The sequence below is a fragment of the Loxodonta africana genome, chromosome 21 (genome assembly GCF_030014295.1).
Source record: "Loxodonta africana isolate mLoxAfr1 chromosome 21, mLoxAfr1.hap2, whole genome shotgun sequence".
NCBI classification, from domain to species: domain Eukaryota; kingdom Metazoa; phylum Chordata; class Mammalia; order Proboscidea; family Elephantidae; genus Loxodonta; species Loxodonta africana.
Genome location: NC_087362.1, coordinates 27010399 through 27029773, shown reverse-complemented (window position 1 = coordinate 27029773; position 19375 = coordinate 27010399). Strand labels below are relative to the sequence as shown.

The 19375-nt window shown below is 49.2% G+C and overlaps 1 protein-coding gene and 1 gene segment (V, D, J or C); one reads left to right on the top strand and one right to left on the bottom strand.

Annotated features, from left to right (window-relative positions):
- The window catches only part of LOC104846689 (immunoglobulin heavy constant gamma 1-like), an 868336-nt gene that overhangs the window by 489551 nt on the left and 359410 nt on the right, over positions 1 to 19375 (bottom strand).
- The window catches only part of LOC111752811 (uncharacterized), a 355617-nt gene that overhangs the window by 332449 nt on the left and 3793 nt on the right, over positions 1 to 19375 (top strand). For 2 of the 5 annotated variants that reach the window (XM_064273603.1, XM_064273604.1), the window contains one exon: positions 4723 to 4865. In XM_064273603.1, coding sequence (XP_064129673.1) covers positions 4723 to 4865 — 143 coding nt within the window. Of the gene's footprint in view, positions 1 to 4416; positions 4467 to 4722; positions 7295 to 19375 lie in introns of those variants that run through there. The other 3 variants (XM_064273601.1, XM_064273602.1, XR_010318810.1) reach the window with 3 other exon arrangements.

Sequence of the window (19375 nt, the reverse complement as noted above, 5' to 3'; positions counted from 1 at the left end):
ATTGTCTTTCAATTTCCCTTTAGTTCAAGGTATTCTTAAATTTCTCTTCAGGTTTCTCCTTTGACACGTGTTATTGAGAAGTGTGTTGCTTAATTTCCAAATATTTTGATATTTCCCAGCTGCCTTTCTGTTATTGATTTCTAGTTTAATTCCACTGTGGTCTAGAACATACTTTAATGATTTTTATTTTTTTAAATGTGTTAAGGTGTGTTTTATGTCCTGAGGAATCCACTCCCAAGACTCCCTGAGCTTCTTTCCTGGTCTCACATTGCATGCATGCAGATGTTTGCACTGCTGTGATGGTTATCTGTATCTGGCTGTAAACCCCAGGGGACAAGATGTATTTGTCCGGGTCTCTCAGGGCCTGCCATGCAATAGTGGTGCTAGAATATTTACTGAATGAATGAAATATTGTGGCTTTGGGAGTGAATGAAGAAATATATTGTTGACCCGTGGTGGGGGAAACAAGTTGAAGAGTAATATTCAGGGTGAGACTATCTTTATGTTAAAAGTAACATTTGAAAATCTCCATGTACAGTGCGTAAGTGGAGGAGAAGGGCCGAGGCCATAGGAAGCTGAGATTTCTGACTGAGAGGCAGGGAAGGAAGGGCAGGAAGGGAAAACTGATGCCTTAAAGCTGATTTGTGAGGCCTTGCTGGCCTAGAGCTTATCTGCTTCCTGTGTGTGGAAGGTAAGGGGCCTAGAGCCTGGAGGTGGGGCTGCCTCTCTACCCAAGGGGTACCACAGGTCTGGCTGAGCTCAGGCCTCCCAAGGAGGGCTAGGCGGGTGAAGGCCTGCATGACCCTGCAGTGGCCAAGGCCAGGGCTGACCTGGAGCCCAGAGTGTCAGGTCCACAGGCCTCCATCTCCTTTGACTGGAGCTGGCCCATCAGGACCTAGAAAAGGCAGCTGGTGAGTGATGCCCTGAGTACCCTTCTCGTGTGGGGTACCAGCTCCTAGTGTAGGAGACAGGCTCTGGGCCACAGTGATGATATGGGAGAAACACGTTGGTGAGCACACCTGAGGGTAGCATGGGGAGTGGGCTGAGCCCTGTCCCACCCAGCCAGATGAGCTCCTGTTGCTCCACTGTGCGCTTGATGTTCCAAGAGGAGCCTGGATTCTGACTGACTGGTGTGGCATCCAGAAAACCAGAACAGGTATTTACCCAAAGCCAAGGAAGGGAACAGGCTGGAGTGGGGGCTCCACAGAGACCTGGCTGCCCGGATGATCTCCTCCCTGGTACTGAGAGTAGTGGGCTTGGCTAGGCTGCAGGTAGGTTGAAGGACCAATAGGTGGAAGGGTTGCAGGCTTTTTCCCAGGGTAGGGGTGTAGGAGAATCTACCACCTACCCAGGCTCCTCAGGAATGTCTCCAGCCGAGTCCTCCTGGCACACTTCCACCTCTCTGACTCTGCCAAGCCATGGGGTGCATTCTGTTGGAAGATTGTATATCATCTGAAGTTCACCTTCACTTTGCTGGCCCTGTCAGGCTTCGTGAAAGGGGTCTATGACCCAGGTTGACCTCAGGCCTCACAGGAGGTACCCCTCAATTCACTCCCCTGGAGTTTGTCCCCAGCTCATGCTTTCTAGTCCTCACCATGAAGCAAAGCCCAGGTGGGGCCTGGGCTCTTAGGGTGGGGTTAGTGTAGAGCCTGGCAGGGCTTAAGTGTTCCAGCTCTGGCCTTTCTGCCTAAACCCCACCCTGCTGGCAGTTGTCCATCTATATTCTGTGGGGGTCCTGTTTTTATCTTTGTCTTTCACACAGTGGTAGCTGCCACCTTATCCACCTTGACACAGGGTAGCACAGAATCCCTCTGTACCTGCCACTGGCTTTGGAGAAGGATGCCAGGCAGAGGCTGCATGAGTATGGGCTTGAGGAGCTCCATGGCCTTGGCTCTGAGCCTCTCTGGTCTTGGAGGCCACTGGGTAAGTTTTTTGTGAGACGTGTGTCACTATGGGTCCAGCTATAACCACTGTGTCATGGACCTACACAAATTCTGCTGGGTTTGGCCAGGGTTGCCCTCCTGGGCAAACATTGGCCTTTTCTGGCCTTGACAGGGTTGGGTGGGTGTCCCTCAACCCTGGGCTGTTCTCCAGAGTTTCGAACTCCAAAGTCAATGCACATGTCAGGCCATTACTGGAAGGTTCTTTGTTTCTGAAGTGTGAGCATGGTCCTTGGTTGGCTCCTAAGGGAAGTTGACTGAAGGGCATGGCTCATAGAAGTCCAGGCTGGCCCAGGGACCCAGCACGACTTGTCTTCTGGAAAAGGGCCATTTCAGACCCTGGCTGCTTAGACATGGTTTTCCAGCATCCTGCCAGCATTGTATCCTCTCCTGGGCAACTCCCTTGTTAGGGCTCTGGAGGTGCCCCTTCAAGCATCAGAGCCAGTGGGCATAGGCTGCTTAGTGCCCACAGGCCCGCTGGACACCCCAGCCCTCAATGGTTCCTACCTGGGGGCTCTCCTTGAGCTGCCCACCCAGGCTTTCCACCAGGAAAAAGGATTCTAAAACCATACCACTCTGCCCCACCCACCCTCCTCATAGGCTGCAAGGGTCTATTTTCATCTTAACCTGTTGCCTGGCTGGGCATACGGTGCTAGGTGGTGTGCGGTGCAGGGTGTCTGGGGGACGCGGTGGCATGAAGGGCAGAGGTCCAGTGACTACAGGGCTGGACAATGCCAGAGTACCGGAGGCAACCCTATCTTCCTGTTGCCTCTGTCCAAAATAGGGCGGGGGGGGGGAAGGGATTGGGGAATGGTGTGTTTGAGATACCCAGCTATGGCCCTGATATGTTGACTAACTGTGAGTAAGTGGGAGGGACTTTTGTGGGTTGTTCAAATGAAGGCAGCAGACAATGGTCTTGGGGTGGGATGGTGTTTCAAGAGGAGAGTACCCACTGTGAGTGAGATTAGGCTGAGCTGGTGGTTGGCTTTGGCCTGTCTGTTTCATGACCCATTTGGACTTCCCTGTGGAGGTCTCTGTGGTGACTTTCCAGGAGTTTGGGGTTCAGGGGAGCCTTGTTACCACTGTGACACTCTACCTGCTGGTTTGGATCATAGGCTGCATGGCTGTTTGTCATGGAATGAATTATGCGCCCCCCCCCCCAAAAAAAAAATGTGTGTATCAATTTCACTGGGCCTTGATTCTGGGTATTGTGTGATTTTCCTATATGTTGTAAATCCTGCCTCTATGATGTTAATGAGGGAGGATGGGTGGCAGTTGTGTTAGTGAGGGACAGGACTCAGCCTACAATATATGATTGTGTCTTGAGGCAATCTCTTGAGATACAAAAGACAGAAGGGAGCGGAGAGACAGGGGGACTTCATACCACCGAGAAAGCAGTGCTGGGAGCAGAGCGCGTCTTTTAGACCGGGGATCCCTGAGCTGAGAAGCTCCTGGTCTGGGAGAAGATTGATGAGAATGCTGACAGAGAGAGAAAGCCTTCTACTGGAGCTGACACCCTGAATTTGGACTGTTAGCCAGCGTTACTGTGAGAAAATAAACTTCTCTTTGTTAAAGCCGTCCACTTGTGGTATTTCTGTTATAGCAGCATTAGGTAACTGAGACACTGCGGTATCCCTCCAAATCCATGCTGGTGTGTCTCTGCTTGTCTTATTTATCTAGTGCTGCTATAGCAGAAATACCATGAGTGAGTGACTTTAACAAACAGGAATGTATTTTCTCACATTTTAGGAGGCTAGAAGTCCGAATTCGGAGCACTGGCTCTAGGGGAAGGCTTTCTTTGTCTTTCGGCTCTGAGAAATGGTCCTTGACTCTTTTTAGCTTCTATTCCTAGGTTCCTTGGAAGACCATGTGGCTTGTAACATGCACTTCTTTGTTTGCTTAATGTACTCTTTTATATGTCAACAGAGATTAACTCAAGACACATCCTACACTTATACTGCCTCATTCACATAACAAAGAAATCCCATTCTTAAAATGAATTATAGCCAGAGGTATAGGGGTTAGGGTTTACAACACATATTTTGAGGGACACAATTAAATCCATAAAAAAAAAAATCCTTCAAAATCCTAGGCAGGTCCCCAGCACCTGGTGGGAAGGGGTGGGGCCTAGGGATGGGTTTTTGCAAGGCTGTGGCTGCAGCAGATACGAGGATCACAGTAATACCACTGCGGTGTATGTGCGTCCCCAATTTTCCTCTGGCTAGATGGCAAGCAGGCCACCCCAGAGGTACACACCTGAGCTCTGGTCTGGGTTCTTCCAAGGGGTTGCTTGCTGAAGCAGCTGGGGGGCCTCTCAGGGTGGCATGGCTATGCTAGCCTGTCCTGGGACTCCTCCTGAGCTGGTGGGTGTCTGTCCAGTATCAGTCAACCTCCCTCAGCCAGTGCAGCAGCACCCAGGGTGGTTGAGTGCTCATCCTCAATGTGCATGTGTTACTTGGGGCCTTTATACTCTCAGGGCCAGCAGTACCTGACCCAGGAAGGCCAGAGGAGGAAGCAGAGACCAAGGTAGGTCAGGGGTTCTCTAGCTCAGGAAAGGGAGACAGGTAGGACAGTGAATTCAGTTTCTTCCTTATTCTGTGAGAGCACAAGGGGTGCCTTGGGGCAGAAACCTGGGTTCTAGGACCTCCTCCCTGCTGTAGCTGTGTGTCAGCAGTGGCCCCAGGCACTGCCCCCTATGTCCTTCAAGGCTGGCCTCCATGTGGATGCCTGGAGAGGTGCACCTGCCTCCATCTTGGACTTGCACCTTGCTGTTCCTTTGCAGGGGACCCTTACTTCTTTTGCTGGCTTGTGCCTCATGGAGTAATGGGTGGATGGTGCCCAGAGATCCTGAGCTCCACAGAGGGGCAGGTGGGCAGGACAGAAGTCGCAGCTCAAGACCTGGAGCAGCTCCAGCACTGCCAAGCAGTAAGTTTTTGAAAAATACACTTATATTCCTTCACTACAAATCCCATTACAAATGCACTGCTGTGCCTGGTGAAAAATTTAAAATATAAAGTAAAGTGTAAATGGACTGGGCATGTCCCTTCTCTTCCCCCATGCCTACCAGGCTGGGCTCTCCCCTGTGATCACAGGCATGAGCCCACCTTGCTACCCTCTTGGTGTTCTCTGTGCACACACGAGGAGAGATCACAACACCAAGGTGAATACATGCCTTGGTTTCACCTCGCTTGTGCAGAGCTGGCGTTAGGGATTGAATTGTGTCTCCCAAAAATGTGTGTCAACTTGGCTAGGCCATGGTTCCCAGTGTGATTGTCCACCATTTTGTCATTTGATGTGATTTTCTTATGTATTGTGAATCCTACCTCTACAATGTAAATGAGGTAGAATTAGAGACATTGTGTTAATGAGGCAGGACTCAATCTACCAGATTAAGTTGTATTTTGAGTCAATCTCTTTTGAGATATAAAAGAGAGAAGAAAGTTGAGAGACAGGGGGACCTTGTGCCACCAAAAAAGTAGTGCCAGAAGCAGACCGTGTCATTTTGATCTGGGGTTCCTATGCTGAGAAAATCCTAGACAGGAAAATTGATGACAGCGGTCTTCCTCCAGAGCCAAATGAGATAGAAAGCCATCTCCTGAAGCTGGAGCCCTGATTCAGATTTTAGACTGTGAGAGAATAATCTTCTGTTTGTTAAAGCCACCCACCTGTGGTACTTCTGTTACAGCAGCAGTAGGTAATCAGCCAGCTGGTCAGCAGGCCTCCAACTGGCCCTGCTGCCGCAGGAGCAGTGCCTCTTCTTCTGTTGTCATCAGTGGGACATCCTTGTCCCATTGTCTCTGAACTTCTACTTTCCTGGGTGGGTGGCAGGTCGGATGCCATGTCTTCCTTGGGAGTACATGGGCACCACCAGGCTGCACCCCAGGGTGTTGCATCCAGAGCTTTGTGTGGGGCTTTTGGGCAGGTGCTGTGTCACTGTGGTATCTGCAGTAACTACCACTGCAATATTGTCACTGTGACACATGCCCCAACATAATCCTCCTGCCTGGGAATGTCCTGTCCACCCTCTGCAGTGGGGATTTCCAGAGTACAGAGAGGTTTTGGTATGGAACTCAGGAGAGGAGAGATGACTCCAGTCATCCCCCTGGGAGCCAAGAGAGAGCTGTTCTCCATGGCTGCTACGTGTGGCCCAGGTGAGTGCTGGGGGCTCCAGCGTTGCTGAGGAGGAACTCCAGGGTGAACAAATCACTGCTGGGATCCTGCGCATGTGTGGTGGTTTGCTTGCCAGGCCTGTACAGCTTTTGGTCCCTCCTGCTGCAGAAGGGCTTTGGGATCTCAAGATGTTTCCAACTTTTATGTTGTGTCCTTCTTGGCTGAGTGAACTGTGAGCCATTAGGGTATCGCATCCTTCCTGAGGTTGGTTCTGCTGCAAGCTGCAGGTTCAGGACCAAACCTAGGATGTCCCTCACGCCCTGGGTGCCTGGAGCCTTTTGATGGGGCAGGGGCCCCTGTAGAAACCTCTTTCAAGGAATTGTTATATTTCATCTAAGTTATCAAATGTGTGTGCATAGAGTTGTACATACTATCCCATTATTATCCTTGTAATGTCAATGGGATCAGTAGTGATGACTCCTTTTTCATTTTTAGTATAGCAATTTACTTCTTCTCTCCTCTTTTCTTGGTTAGCCTTGCTAGTGATTTATCAAATTTACTGATGTCTTCAAAGTGCCTGTTTTGATTTCATTGATTTTTTTATAATAAATTTCTATTTTCAAATTTATTGATTTCTGCTCTATTTTTATTATTTATCTTCTCTTTGCTTATATCAGATTTAATTTGTTATTCATTTTCTGATTAAAAAAAAATAGAAGCTTAGACTATTGATTTTATATCTTCCTTCTTTTCTAACATATACATTCAATGCTATAAATGTCTCTCTAAGCGCTCCTTTTGCTGTATCCCACACATTTTGATCAGTTGTGTTTTCATTTCCATTTAGTTCAAGGTAGTTTTAAATTTTTCTTCAGACTTCACTTCTGACCCATGTGTTATTGAGAAGTGTGTTGTTTAATTTCCAAATATTTTGATATTTCCCACCTATCATTCTGTTAACAGTTTCTAGTTTAATTCCATTGTGGTATAGAACATACTTCAATGATTTTTATTCTTTTAAATGTGTTAGGTTGTGTTTTATGTCCTGATGATCCACTTCCAAGATCCCCTGAGTTTCCTTCCTGGTCTCAAATTGCATGCATGCTATGTTTGCACTGCTATGATGGTCATCTGTTTTTTGACTCAGGATATAAATCCCAGGAGTCAGAAAGCATTTGTCCTGGCCTCTCAGGGCCTGCCATGCACTAGGGGTGCTAGAATATTTACTGAATGAATGAAGCATTGTGGCCTTGGGGGTGACTGGGGGGGGGGGTTGGGAGAGACAAGTTGCAGAGAAATACCCAGGGTGATCCTATCTTTATGTTAAAAGCAGCATTTGAAAATCTCCATGTACTGTGTGTAAGTGGAGGGGGAAGAGCCGGGGCCACAGGAATTTGAGGTTTCTGGCTGAAAGGCAGGGCAGGAAGGGTTGGAGGTCTGGGGAGAAGGAGTGCCAGAAGAAGGGGCATGAAGGGAAAATTGATGCCTTAGAGCTAATTTCTGAAGCCTTGCTGGCCTAGAGTTTATCAGCTTCCTTTGTGGTGAGGGGCCTGGTTGTGGGACTGCATTGCTGCCCAAGGTGCACCACAGGTCTGGCTGAGCACTAGCCTCCCAGGGAAGCCGAGGTGGCTGGAGGCCGACATAACCCTGCAGTGGCCAAGGCCATTGTTGACCTGGACTACAGGTTGTTAGGTCTACAGGCCCCCTACCCTTGACTGGAGCTCGCCCATCCGGACGCAGGAAAGGCACATAGTGAGTGATGCCCTGAGCACCCTTCTTGTGCGGGGCACCAGCTCCTGCTGTAGAAGACAGGCTCTGGGCCACAGTGATGATATGGTAGAAAAAGGTTGGTGAGCACACATGGAGGTAGCATGGGGAGTGGGCTGGGCCCTGATCCACCCAGCCAGATGAACCTCCTGCTGCTCCACTGTGCATTTGTTGTACAAAGAGGTGCCTGGACATTGATTGACTGGTGTGACATTTCAAAAGCCTGGACAGGTACCTACTCAGGGCCATGGAGAGGTAAAGGCTGCAGTGGGGGCTCCACAGAGACCTGGCTGCCAGGATGATCTCCCCACTGTTGCTGAGGGCAGTGGGCTTGACTAGGCTGCAGTTAGGCTGAAGCACAAATAGGTGGATGGGGTGCAGGACTCTGCTGGTGTGGGAGGATCTACCACCTACCTGGGCTCCCCAGGGAGGCTCCCAGCTCAGCCTTCCCAGCACACTTCTGCTTCCCGGCTCAGACTGGGTTAGGGCTATGTTCTGTTGGAAGTTCCCCTAATCAGATGAACTTCACCTTCACTGTTGTGGCCCTGTCTGGCTTCCTGAAAGGAGTCTATGACCCTGATTGAGATCTGGCCCCGTAGTGGACACAACTCCTCCAATCCACTCCCCAGAACTTCCTCCCCAGCTTATGCTTCCTAGTCCTCACCATGAATCGATGCTCCTTTCAGGGTCCAGGCTATTAGGGTGGGGTTAGTGTCAGAGCCTGGCAGGGCTCAGTGCTTCTGTACTGGCTTTTCTTTCTGTTCCTCCACTGGCTGCCAGGATAGTGTTTGGTGGGGTCTTTTGCACAGTGGTAGCTCCCACTATACTTACCTTGACACAGGGCAGCACAGAATCCCTCTGTACCTTCTGCTGCCTGCAGGTCTGGGCACCAGGGAGGGTTGCATGGGGAGTGGTCTTGACCAGCTCTCCGGCCTTGGCTCTGAGCCTCTCTAGTCATGGAGGCCACTGGGTGAGTTTTGTGTGAGATGTGTGTCACTGTTGCCCCAGCCATAACCACTGTGTCATGGAACTGCACAAATTCTGCTGGGTCTCGCCAGGGATGCCCTCCTGGGTATATATTGGCCTTTTTTGGCCTTGACAGGATTGGGTGGGTGACCCTCAGCCCTGGGCTGTTCTCCAGAATTCCAAGACTCCAAAGTCAGTGCACAGATCAGAATCTGCCACTGGCTGCATAGTGGAGGGAACTGCAACGGAGTGGCAATCTGGGTCACAGCACCATGATTAGAGTCCAGGTCAGGGTGACTTGGTGTCCCTCTTTCTGCTGTCACTAGGCCCTCTGGGCTTCCACACTGCTGTCCCAAAGGGGTCTGTCACCCCAGGTCCTGGCTATGTTGGCTACCAAATGAGGGGACCCCCCCAAGGTCTTTTGGCTCTGGCCTGAGCCACTACAGGGATAACCCCATTGTGAGAGAATGTCCTTTTGTCCAGAGTGTGGACCCCTCATTCTCAGGGGCCCCGGGAGCCCCATGGGAAGAGACAAGGGGGGGCCGGAATGGGGTGAGGAAAGCAAAGGATCATCCCCGGCAAAGCCCACCTCCCTAGTTCCCAGGGCCCCCCCCCCCCACCAGCATCACTGTCTACTGCTGCCCTGACCAGGTGCTGGGTGGAGGAGATGGGACCTGAGACAGACCCCACCCCCAGGGCTAGGAAGGGAGGTGGGGATGGGTTCTTCCCCAGTCTCCAGCTGCAGGTATCTTGGCTGGTATTTGCTGGGAAATCAGCCAGAGTTGTAGCAACCACTGTAGTATCACAGTGGTAGAGCCTCATACCAAATCTTGGGGATCCAGCTTCTGTGCCCCCATCTGGCATGGCTTCCTGGGTCTTCCCATTTGAGAGAAGGAGGAGAAGACAGCAGAAGGAGAAAGGAGAGTTGAAGGCTGTGGTGCCCTGGGGCAAGTGAATGGGTGCATGGGGGCACTCTGGTAAGAGGCGCTGGGGCTTGACATGGGGCAAACCAGAGGCCTCTAGCACCTCTCTCTGCCCAGACATTCCTCTCTGCACTTTCTGGTGTGGTGTCCCTGGTGTGGAGCAGGCTTGCGTATGCCTTCATTCTGCCATTCTGTGGCCTCTGGGCTGGGCTGTGAGCAGTGGTTGTGTTGGGGAGGTGTCCTGGGCAGAGCAGAGTCTTGGGGTATTGACAGCTCTGAGCTCTCAGTGTGGGGCCTCAGGGCCTTCAGGGGGCTGAGTGGACGAGAGTCTGGCAGTTCAGTGTGGGAGGTGGTGGGTGGGGTATGTTGCTTGAGGCCCAGTTAGCAAGACCTCACCCTTCCCTGCACAAGAGCTCACGCTAGCCACCACCAGGAAGTGAAGAGCCTCACAGTCTCAGAGGCCCTGGGTCTGCTGCTGCCCTTGCTCAGGGGCAGGAAAGTCAGTGAGGTCAGACTAGGAGCCAGTGCAGGCCAGGGGAAGGGTGATCTTAGACTGTCCAGCTGAGCAAAGCAGTGTGTGGTTTCTCCAAAGTGTTAGGGCTGGCGCTGGGGAAGCTAGGGCCTCAAGGCCTGGGGGTTTAGCACCACTCAGCTCAGCTGGAGGTGGATACCCAGAGCCCTCTCCTGCATGGGTGCCTCCTAGTTGGGCAGTGAGTGAGAGTCTTTGCTGTTGACAGGCCTGTGGCTGTGGCTCCCGAGCCTTGTTATGGAGAGGGGACCCTGCTTCCAACCTTCGGGACTTTTGGGAGGACAGCATGTTGTGACCAGGCCTAGCTATCAAAGTTGCTGGCAGAAGCCATGTGATTTTGAACAGGCGCATGGCCCTGTGGTAACTAGTAGCACTCCACCACTCACAGTGATAAGTACCCAGACAATATCACCTGCTCCCGCAGGGGCTGGATGGCCACAGAGGGGTTCAGAGGGCTGGGCCAGGTGCCCCTGGGAGGGTGAGCTGTCGGTGGTATGGGGGGGAAGGATATCCCAGGGAAAGAGAATGGGGACTTGATGGAGGCCCCCTGGGAAATTGTGGGGGCACAATCTCCAGACTCATGGCTTAGAGTCCTTGGTCTCCAGGAATTGTCTGAATGGCCTGGGCCAGCAGCTGGGACTCTCAGCTGCCTCCCTAGCAGTCTGGGTGAGCCTACTCAGGCCCTTCATTGCTCATGACTCAATTTGGTTAGAGGGTGATGATGGATTCCTTGTGGATCAGACTGGCAGAAGATGAGGGGATAATCGTGTACACACCTGATACTAGCCCCAGGCCTCCCTCACCCTTTGCCTAGTCCCAGGCCACTTCAACCATACTTGGGCCCTTGTGGTCATCACTGGAGTCCCCATCTCAAGCACAGCTATCCCCTCCATCTAGGTGGCTAGGCTTACAGAGGGGTACCCTCCAACTGCCCTCCCTCCACCTCCACCCCAGGGTCTGGGAGGCACTGGAGCTTGTGTGGATCATGTTGTTGCTGCTATGGTTGGTGCCACTGTGATCATCATAGTCATAGTCGTCTACCACAGCTTGACACTCTGTGACAAGGGATGGGGCTAGAGCCGGGGTAGCCTGGCTGCATCCACAGAAGCAGTGAGGGTCCAGGTGGCCAGTCTTGATCCGTGGACAGAGCTGCTGGGCTAGCTTGTGGGCTGGGTGGGGAGAAGGCGCTCAGGCTGTCAGGGTTCCTGGATGTCTAAGGGTGAGGCTAACAATGAGGAGGCATGGGGGAACATGAGAATGGGGACACAATGAATGGCAGTTAGGCTGCACTGGCTGACCTCAGGAAGGTGGAGGTCCTCCTGAGGGGCCATAGGCAGCATGGTTGGAACTTTATCCATCCTGCGCTGCCTGGGGAGGCCTGGGACAGGCTGGGACGGATGACAGAGAGAAGTAAGGAGGATTGGATGCCAGGTGGCAGGGCTCTGGTACTGGGCTGAGAGGAGGAGGGAAAGCCTGGGCGAATGTTAGAGGAACTGCATGAAGACCCACCTGAGCTCAGGCCGATGTAACTCTGCCTGATTCCTGGTCTAGATGGCTGAGGAGGGATTCCTATGGGGCCAGCTCCTGGAGGGGCTGCTCTGGGACCCCCTTACCTGGGGGCTGGCAGATTTCCAGCACAGTGTCCCTGATGGTGACCTCATCAAGACACCACTGTACAGAGAGCCCTGCACTACCCCTTTTCTGGGGAGAAGCTTCTGGAGACCTCAGTGGGTGGGTATCCATGACAGGCTAGGGATCCGTTCCTGACCAAAGGAGCCCTGCCCAGCATGCTCCCTCAGCAACTTCTGTGCAGTGACTACCAGCCCAGCTGCAGGGTTGTTTCCTCTGTCATCCTCTGGAGGCTTCCAGGCAGACTTGACGCTGACTCCCCTTACCTTTTCTAGGCTCCTTCATGTTGGGGTGGGCACTTGGCTGCAGTCATGTCCACTGAGGGTCAGTGCGAACAATGCTTCCTCAGGGGTTAGGGTAGTGTTGCTAACAAGGCCTCAGCCTCCCTGTGTCAGCCCCTGGCCCTGTGGGCTACAGTGATCTCTGGCTGCTGGGTGTCTTCCCCAGGGGAGCTTGAATGAACGGAGGTGAGGTGCCTGGTGCTTTCTCCTATCTTGGATGACTTCCTTTGGCCACACACATAATGGTATAGAGGGTGGCTAAGGTCTGAGTGCAGGCTGAGAAGTGAGGTGGCTTGGAAGCTCCTGGCTAAGGGGAGGATGGATTCTTTCCCTGAGTCTAGTGCTGGCTCTGGCTATGGTGCCCTGGGAGATGAGAGGCAGGTTTTTACTACTGCGCCTGTCACTGTGGTAGTCATATTTACTCAATGGGAGGGTCCTTGAAAAAAAACCCTGTGTCCCTGGGCCCTTGCCCTGCTCCAGGCTCCTGGGAGGGCTCAACTGGCACAGATAACCAGTGCCCTAGATCTCTGCTTAGTGGTCTTCTCTGCACATGGGGCAGGCTGACAGGCTGGCCCAGCCCCTGTACTCCTGGCCCCTGGGAATGGGCCTAGGTGACACTGTACTTTTCAGGGTAGGTAGGAGTCCAGAACCTGGGGGCTATGATCATGGGGGTGAAGGTGCATAGAGCGGGTCCCCCCACTTCCTTCCCTTGGGTGGGGTCTGTGCAGGAGGGCTGCCTGGGGAAGTCTGTGGGTAGTTCTCATGCTGGATGGACCAGCTGACCAGTGCCCAGGGAGAGACTCGGGAGTGGTGATGGCCATTTCCAGAAGGTTCTTTGTTTCTGAAGTGTGAGCATGGTCTTTGGTTGGGTCCCAGGGAAGGTCCAGTGAGGGGCATGCCTCATAGAAGGACGGGCTAGTCCAGGGGCCCTGGGTGACTTGCCCCCAGGAAAGGGGCCATGCCAGGCCCTGGTTGTTTAGAACTGGTTGTCCAGAGTCCTGCCAGAACTGTCACCTCTTGTCATGGATTGAATTATGTCCCCCCCCCCAAATGTGGTTAGGCCATAATTTCCAGTATTCTGTGGTTATCCTCCATTTTGTAATTGTAATTTTTTGTTAAAGAGGATTCAGGTGGGATTGTACCACCCTTACCAGGTCACAACCCAGATCCAATGTAAAGGGCATTTCCCTGGGGTGGGACTGGCACCACTTATTATTTCTCAAGAGATAAAAGGAAAGGGAAGCTAGCAGAGAGTAGGGACCTCATACCACTAAGAAAACACCAGGAGCAGAGCAAGTCCTTTAGACCCAGCCTTCCTGAGCAGAGGAGTGCCTAGTCCAATGGAAGATTGACCAGAAAGACCTTCTTCCAGAGCCAACAGAGAGAGAAAGCCTTCCCCTGGAGCTGAAGCCCTGAATTTGGACTTCTAACCTACTAAAAAAATAAATAATAATAATAAAAAAGCCTACTAGGCTATGAAAAAATAAATTTCTCTTTGTTAAAGCCATCCACTTGTGGTAATTCAGTTATAGCACCACTAGATAACTAAGACACCTCTCCTGGGCACTCCCCTGGTTAGGGCCCTGGAGTTGCCCCCTCTTGGGCCAGGGCCAGTGGGCAGGTGCTGCTTAGTGCCCAAAGGCCCACTGGACACCCCAGCCCTCAATGGCTCCAATCTGGGGCCCCTCCTAGATCCATCCACCTAGACTTTCAACTTAGAGAAAGAATTCTAAAAAGAAACCAACCACTCAGCCTCACCCACCCTCCTTGTAAGCTGCAAGAGTCAGTTCTCACCCCAGCCTGTTGCCGGCTGGGCATGGGGTGTTGGGATATGTGGGGTGCAGGGTGTCAGGTGGGGCAGGGTGGTGTGCAAGGCAGAGAAGTATGACCAAGAGGCCCAGTGACTGCACAGCTGGTGAGCAGATAGGATTAACTGTGCTGGCAGAAAAAAAGAGCTGTTAAAAGATTACCATCTACGGAGATATTACAACAGATCCAACAGAAATTAAAAGAATCATATCAGATTACCATGAAAAACTATACTCAAACAAATTTGAAAACCTAGAAGAAATGGATGAATTCCTAGAAACACACTACCTACCTAAACTAACACAAACAGAGGTAGAACAACTAAATAGACCCACAACAAAAGAAGAGATTGAAAAGGTAATCAAAAAACTCCCAACAAAAAAAAGCCCAGGTCCGGATGGCTTCACTGCAGAGTTCTACCAAACTTTAAGAGAAGAGTTAACACCACTACTACTAAAGGTATTTCAGGGCATAGAAAAGGATGGAATACTACCAAACTCATTCTATGAAGCCACCATATCCCTGATACCAAACAAGGTAAAGGCAACACAAGAAAAGAAAATTATACGCCTATATCCCTCATGAATGTGGATGCAAAAATCGTCAACAAAATTCTAGCCAATAGAATTCAACATCTCAAAAAAATAATTCACCATGACCAAGTGGGATTCATACCAGGTATGCAGGGATGGTTCAACATTAGAAAAACAATTAATATAATCCACCACATAAATAAATAAAACAAAAGACAAGAATCACATGATTTTATGAACTGATGCAAGAAAGGCATTTGACAAAGTTCAACACTCATTCATGCTAAAAACTCTCAGCAAAATAAGAAGAGAAGGAAAATTTCTCACCATTATAAAGGGCATTTATACAAAGCCAACGGCCAACATCATCCTAAATGGAGAGAGCCTGAAAACTTTCCCACTGAGATTGGGAAGCAGACAAGGATGCCCTTTATCAGCACTCTTACTCAACATTGTGCTGGCGGTCCTAGTGAGAGCAATTACGCTACATAAAGAAATAAAGGGCATCCAGATTGGCAAGGGAGAAGTTAAAGTATCTCTATTTGCAGATGACATGATCTTATACACAGAAAACCCTAAGGAATCCTCCAGAAAACTACTGAAACTAATGGTAGAGTTCAGCAGAGTATCGGGATACAAGATAAACATACAAAAATCAGTTGGATTCCTCTACACCAACAAAAAGAACATCAAAGAGGAAATCACCAAATCAATGCCATTTATAGTAACCCCCAAGAAGATAAAATACTTAGGAATAAATCTTGCCAGAGATCTAAAAGACTTGTACAAAGAAAACTACAGTACACTTCTGCAACAAACCAAAAGAGACTTACATAAGTGGAAGAACATACCTTGCTCATGGATAGGAAGACCTAACATTATAGGAATGCCTATTCTACCAAAAGTGATCTATACATTTAATCCAATTCCGATCCAAATCCCAAGGACATTCTTTAATGAGATGGAGAAACAAATCACCAACTTCATATGGAAGGGAAAGAGGACCTGGATAAATAAGGCATTACTGAAAAAGAAGAACAACGTAGGAGACCTTACTTTACCTGATTTTAGAACCTATTATACTGCCACAGTAGTCAAAACAGCCTGGTACTGGTACAATATATGGACCAATGGAACAGAATTGAGAATCCAGACATAAATCCATGCGCATATGAGCAGCTGATATTTGACAAAGGCCCCAAAACAGTTAAATGGGGAAAAGACAGTCTTTTTAACAAATGGTGCTGGCATAACTGGATATCCATCTGCAGAAAAATGAAACAAGACCCATACCTCACTCCATGCACAAAAACTAACTCAAAATGGATCAAAGACCTAAATATAAAATCTAAAACGATAAAGATCATGGAAGAAAAAATAGGGACAACATTAGGGGCCCTAATACATGGCATAAACAGTATACAAAACATTATAAAGAACGTAGAAGAAAAAACTAGATAACTGGGAGCTCCTAAAAATCAAACACTAATGCTCATCCAAAGACTTCACCAAAAGAGTAAAAAGACTACCTACAGACTGGGAAAAAGTTTTTAGCTATGACATTTCTGATCAGCGCCTGATCTCTAAAATCTACATGATACTGCAAAAACTCAACTGCAAAAAGACAAATAACCCAATTAAAAAATGGGCAAAAGATATGAATAGACACTTCACTAAAGAAGACATTCAGGTAGCTAACAGATATATGAGGAAATGTTCAAGATCATTAGCCATTAGGGAAATGCAGATCAAAACTACAATGAGATTTCATCTCACTCCAACAAGGCTGGCATTAATTCAAAAAACACAAAATAATAAATGTTGGAGAGGCAGTGGAGGGATTGGAACACTTCTACACTGCTGGTGGGAATGTCAAATGGTACAACCACTTTGGAAATTGATTTGGCGCTTCCTTAAAAAGTTAGAAGTAGAACTACCATACAATCCAGCAATCCCACTCCTTGAAATGTATCCTAGAGAAATAAGAGCCTTTACAAGAACAGATAGATGCACACCCATGTTTATTGCAGCACTGTTTACAATAGCAAAAAGATGGAAGCAACCAAGGTGCCCATCAATAGGTAAATGGATAAATAAATTATGGTATATTCACACAATGGAATACTATGCTTCGATAAAGCACAGTGAGGAATCTATGAAACATTTCATAACTTGGAGGAACCTGGAAGGCATTATGCTGAGTAAAATTAGTCAGTTGCAAAAGGACAAATATTGCATAAGGCCACTATTATAAGAACTTGAGAAATAGTTTAAAGTGAGAGGAAAACATTCCTTTGTGGTTACAAGAGGGAGGAGAGAGGGAGGGTGGGAGAGGCATATTCACTAATTACATAGTAGATAAGAACTACTTTAGGTGAAGGGAAAGACAGCAGACAATACAGGGGAGGTCAGCACAATTGGACTAAACCAAAAGCAAAGAAGTTTCCTGAATAAACTGAATGCTTCGAAGGCCAGCGTAGCAGGGGCAGGGGTCTGGGGACCATGGTTTCAGGGGACATCTAAGTCAATTGGCATAATAAAATCTTTTAACAAAACATTCTGCATCCCACTTTGAAGAGTGGCGTCTGGGGTCTTAAACGCTAGCAAGCAGCCATCTAAGATGTATCAATTGGTCTCAACCCACCTGGATCAAAGGAGAATGAAGAACACCAAGGACACAAGGTGATTACGAGCCCAAGAGACAGAAAGGGCCACATGAACCAGCAACTACATCATCCTGAGACCCGAAGAACTAGATGGTACCCAGCTACAACTGATGACTGCCCTGACAGGGAACACAGCAAGAACCCCTGAGGGAGCAGGAGAGCAGTGGGATGCAGATCCCAAATTCTCATAAGACTAGACTTAATGGTCTGACTGAGACTGGAAGGACCCTGGTGGTCATGGCCCCCAGACCTTCTGTTGGCCCACGACAGGAACCATTCCTGAAGCCAAATCTTCAGACATGGATTGGACTGGACAATGGGTTGGAGAGGGATGTTGGTGAGGAGTGAGCTTCTTGGATCAGGTGGACACTTGAGACTAGGTTGGCATCTCTGCCTAGAGGGGAGATGGGGGGAGGTTAGAAGCTGACAAGAAGGACACAAAAAGAGAGAGTGGAGGGAGAGAGCAGACTGTCTCATTAGGGGGAGAGTAATTGGGAGTGTATAGCAAGGTGTATATGAGTTTTTGTGTGAGAGACCGACTTGATTTGTAAACTTTCACTTATAAAAATTATTAAAAAAAAAAAAAAGATTACCATCTAGAAGTTGGGTAAACAGGAACCACCCTCTGTTGACATAAAATAAGGCTGAAACAACCCCTGAATTTCTGTCTCCTTCTTAGTATTTTTCTAGTCCCTTCCCCCTTTATAGGCTTCTGCACGCACAGAGAACAAAGTGTGATTGATTTTTAACAACTTCCTTAGCCCTCCAAAGACAGCGATGTAGTGCCACAGATCAGTGCGCTTGCACAATATCCCATAAGTGATGCCAAGGGCTGCTGAGAGAATGCCATCTTAAATATCAGCGGGTTCCATCTTGGATTCCAGATGCACGGGCAACCTAATTAACATACACTGCCATTCTGAGAAGTACCCACCACTTGAAAGAAGCCCACTAAATATTCATTACTCTATTGTCTCCACAGAATCCATATAAGCCCAGCCTTGCTTCCCTTTTCAAGTCAGTCTTTTAGGGAGGGTTAGATCCCCACTGACTCTTTTTGCTTGACTCAAGCAAAATAAAGCTTGCTGAAAATAAAGTTTGTCTTTCATGTGTATTCTTACTTGGGAAAAGACAAGGACCCTTTGTGTCAGATTGGCAATTGGTAACACTGGGTCAGTGCTAGGGCACGAGGGGTAAGCCAACTTTCCTGTTGCCTGTCTTCAAAATGGGGTGGCATTTTAGGGTTTTGTGTATGAGATGCCCAGCTGTGGCCCTGATATGTTGACCAACCCCGAGGGAGGAGGGGTGACTTTTGTGGGCTGTCCACTGAAAGCCAGCAGTTTCCATGGGTGGGGGCTCAGTGGGAGTGTACCCACTATGAGTGAAACTAGGCTGAGTTGGGGGTTGGCTTTGGCCCATCTATTTCATGACCCATAAGGACTTCCCTAGTGGGGTCTCTGTGGTGATCTCCCCAGGGCTTATGGTCTGGGTAGTCATGTCTCCACCATGACGCTATACCTGCTGGTTTGGGTCATGGGCCACATGGCTGTGGTACTCCCCGAATCCATGGTGGTGTGTCCCTGTTTGTCTTAGTTATCTAGTGGTGCTACAGCAAAAATACCACAAGTCGGTGGCTTTAACAAAGAAATTTTTTTTCTCACAGTTTTGGAGGCTAGAAGTCAGAATTCAGAGCTCTAGCTCTAAAGAAAGGCTTTCTCTCTCTCTACCTTTCTGTTCTGAGGGAAGGTCCTTGTCTCTTTTCAGCTTCTATTCCGAGGTTCCTTGGAAGATCATGTGCTTGTATCATATACTCATTTGCTTGTTTAATCTGCTGTTTCATATCTCAAAAGATATTGACTCAAGACATGCCCTGCACTATTACTGCCTCATTAACATACCAAAGAAAACCCGTTTCCAAATGGGATTATAGCCACAAGTACACGGGTTAGGATTTACAACACATATTTTTGGGGGACACAGTTCAATCCACAACACCTTTCAAAATCCTGGTCAGGCCTGCAGTTCCTCATGAGAGGGGCTGGAGTGTAGAGATGGGTTTTTGCAAGCCATTTTGAGGCTGTGGTCATAACAATTATCATCATCACAGGAATACCACAGTGATGCAAGCCTGCCAATCCCTATCTGGCAGGATGGCAGGAAGGCAGCCCAAGAGGTAGAGACCTAAGCTTGGGGCTGGGCTTCATGCCTGAAGGGTTGCTTGT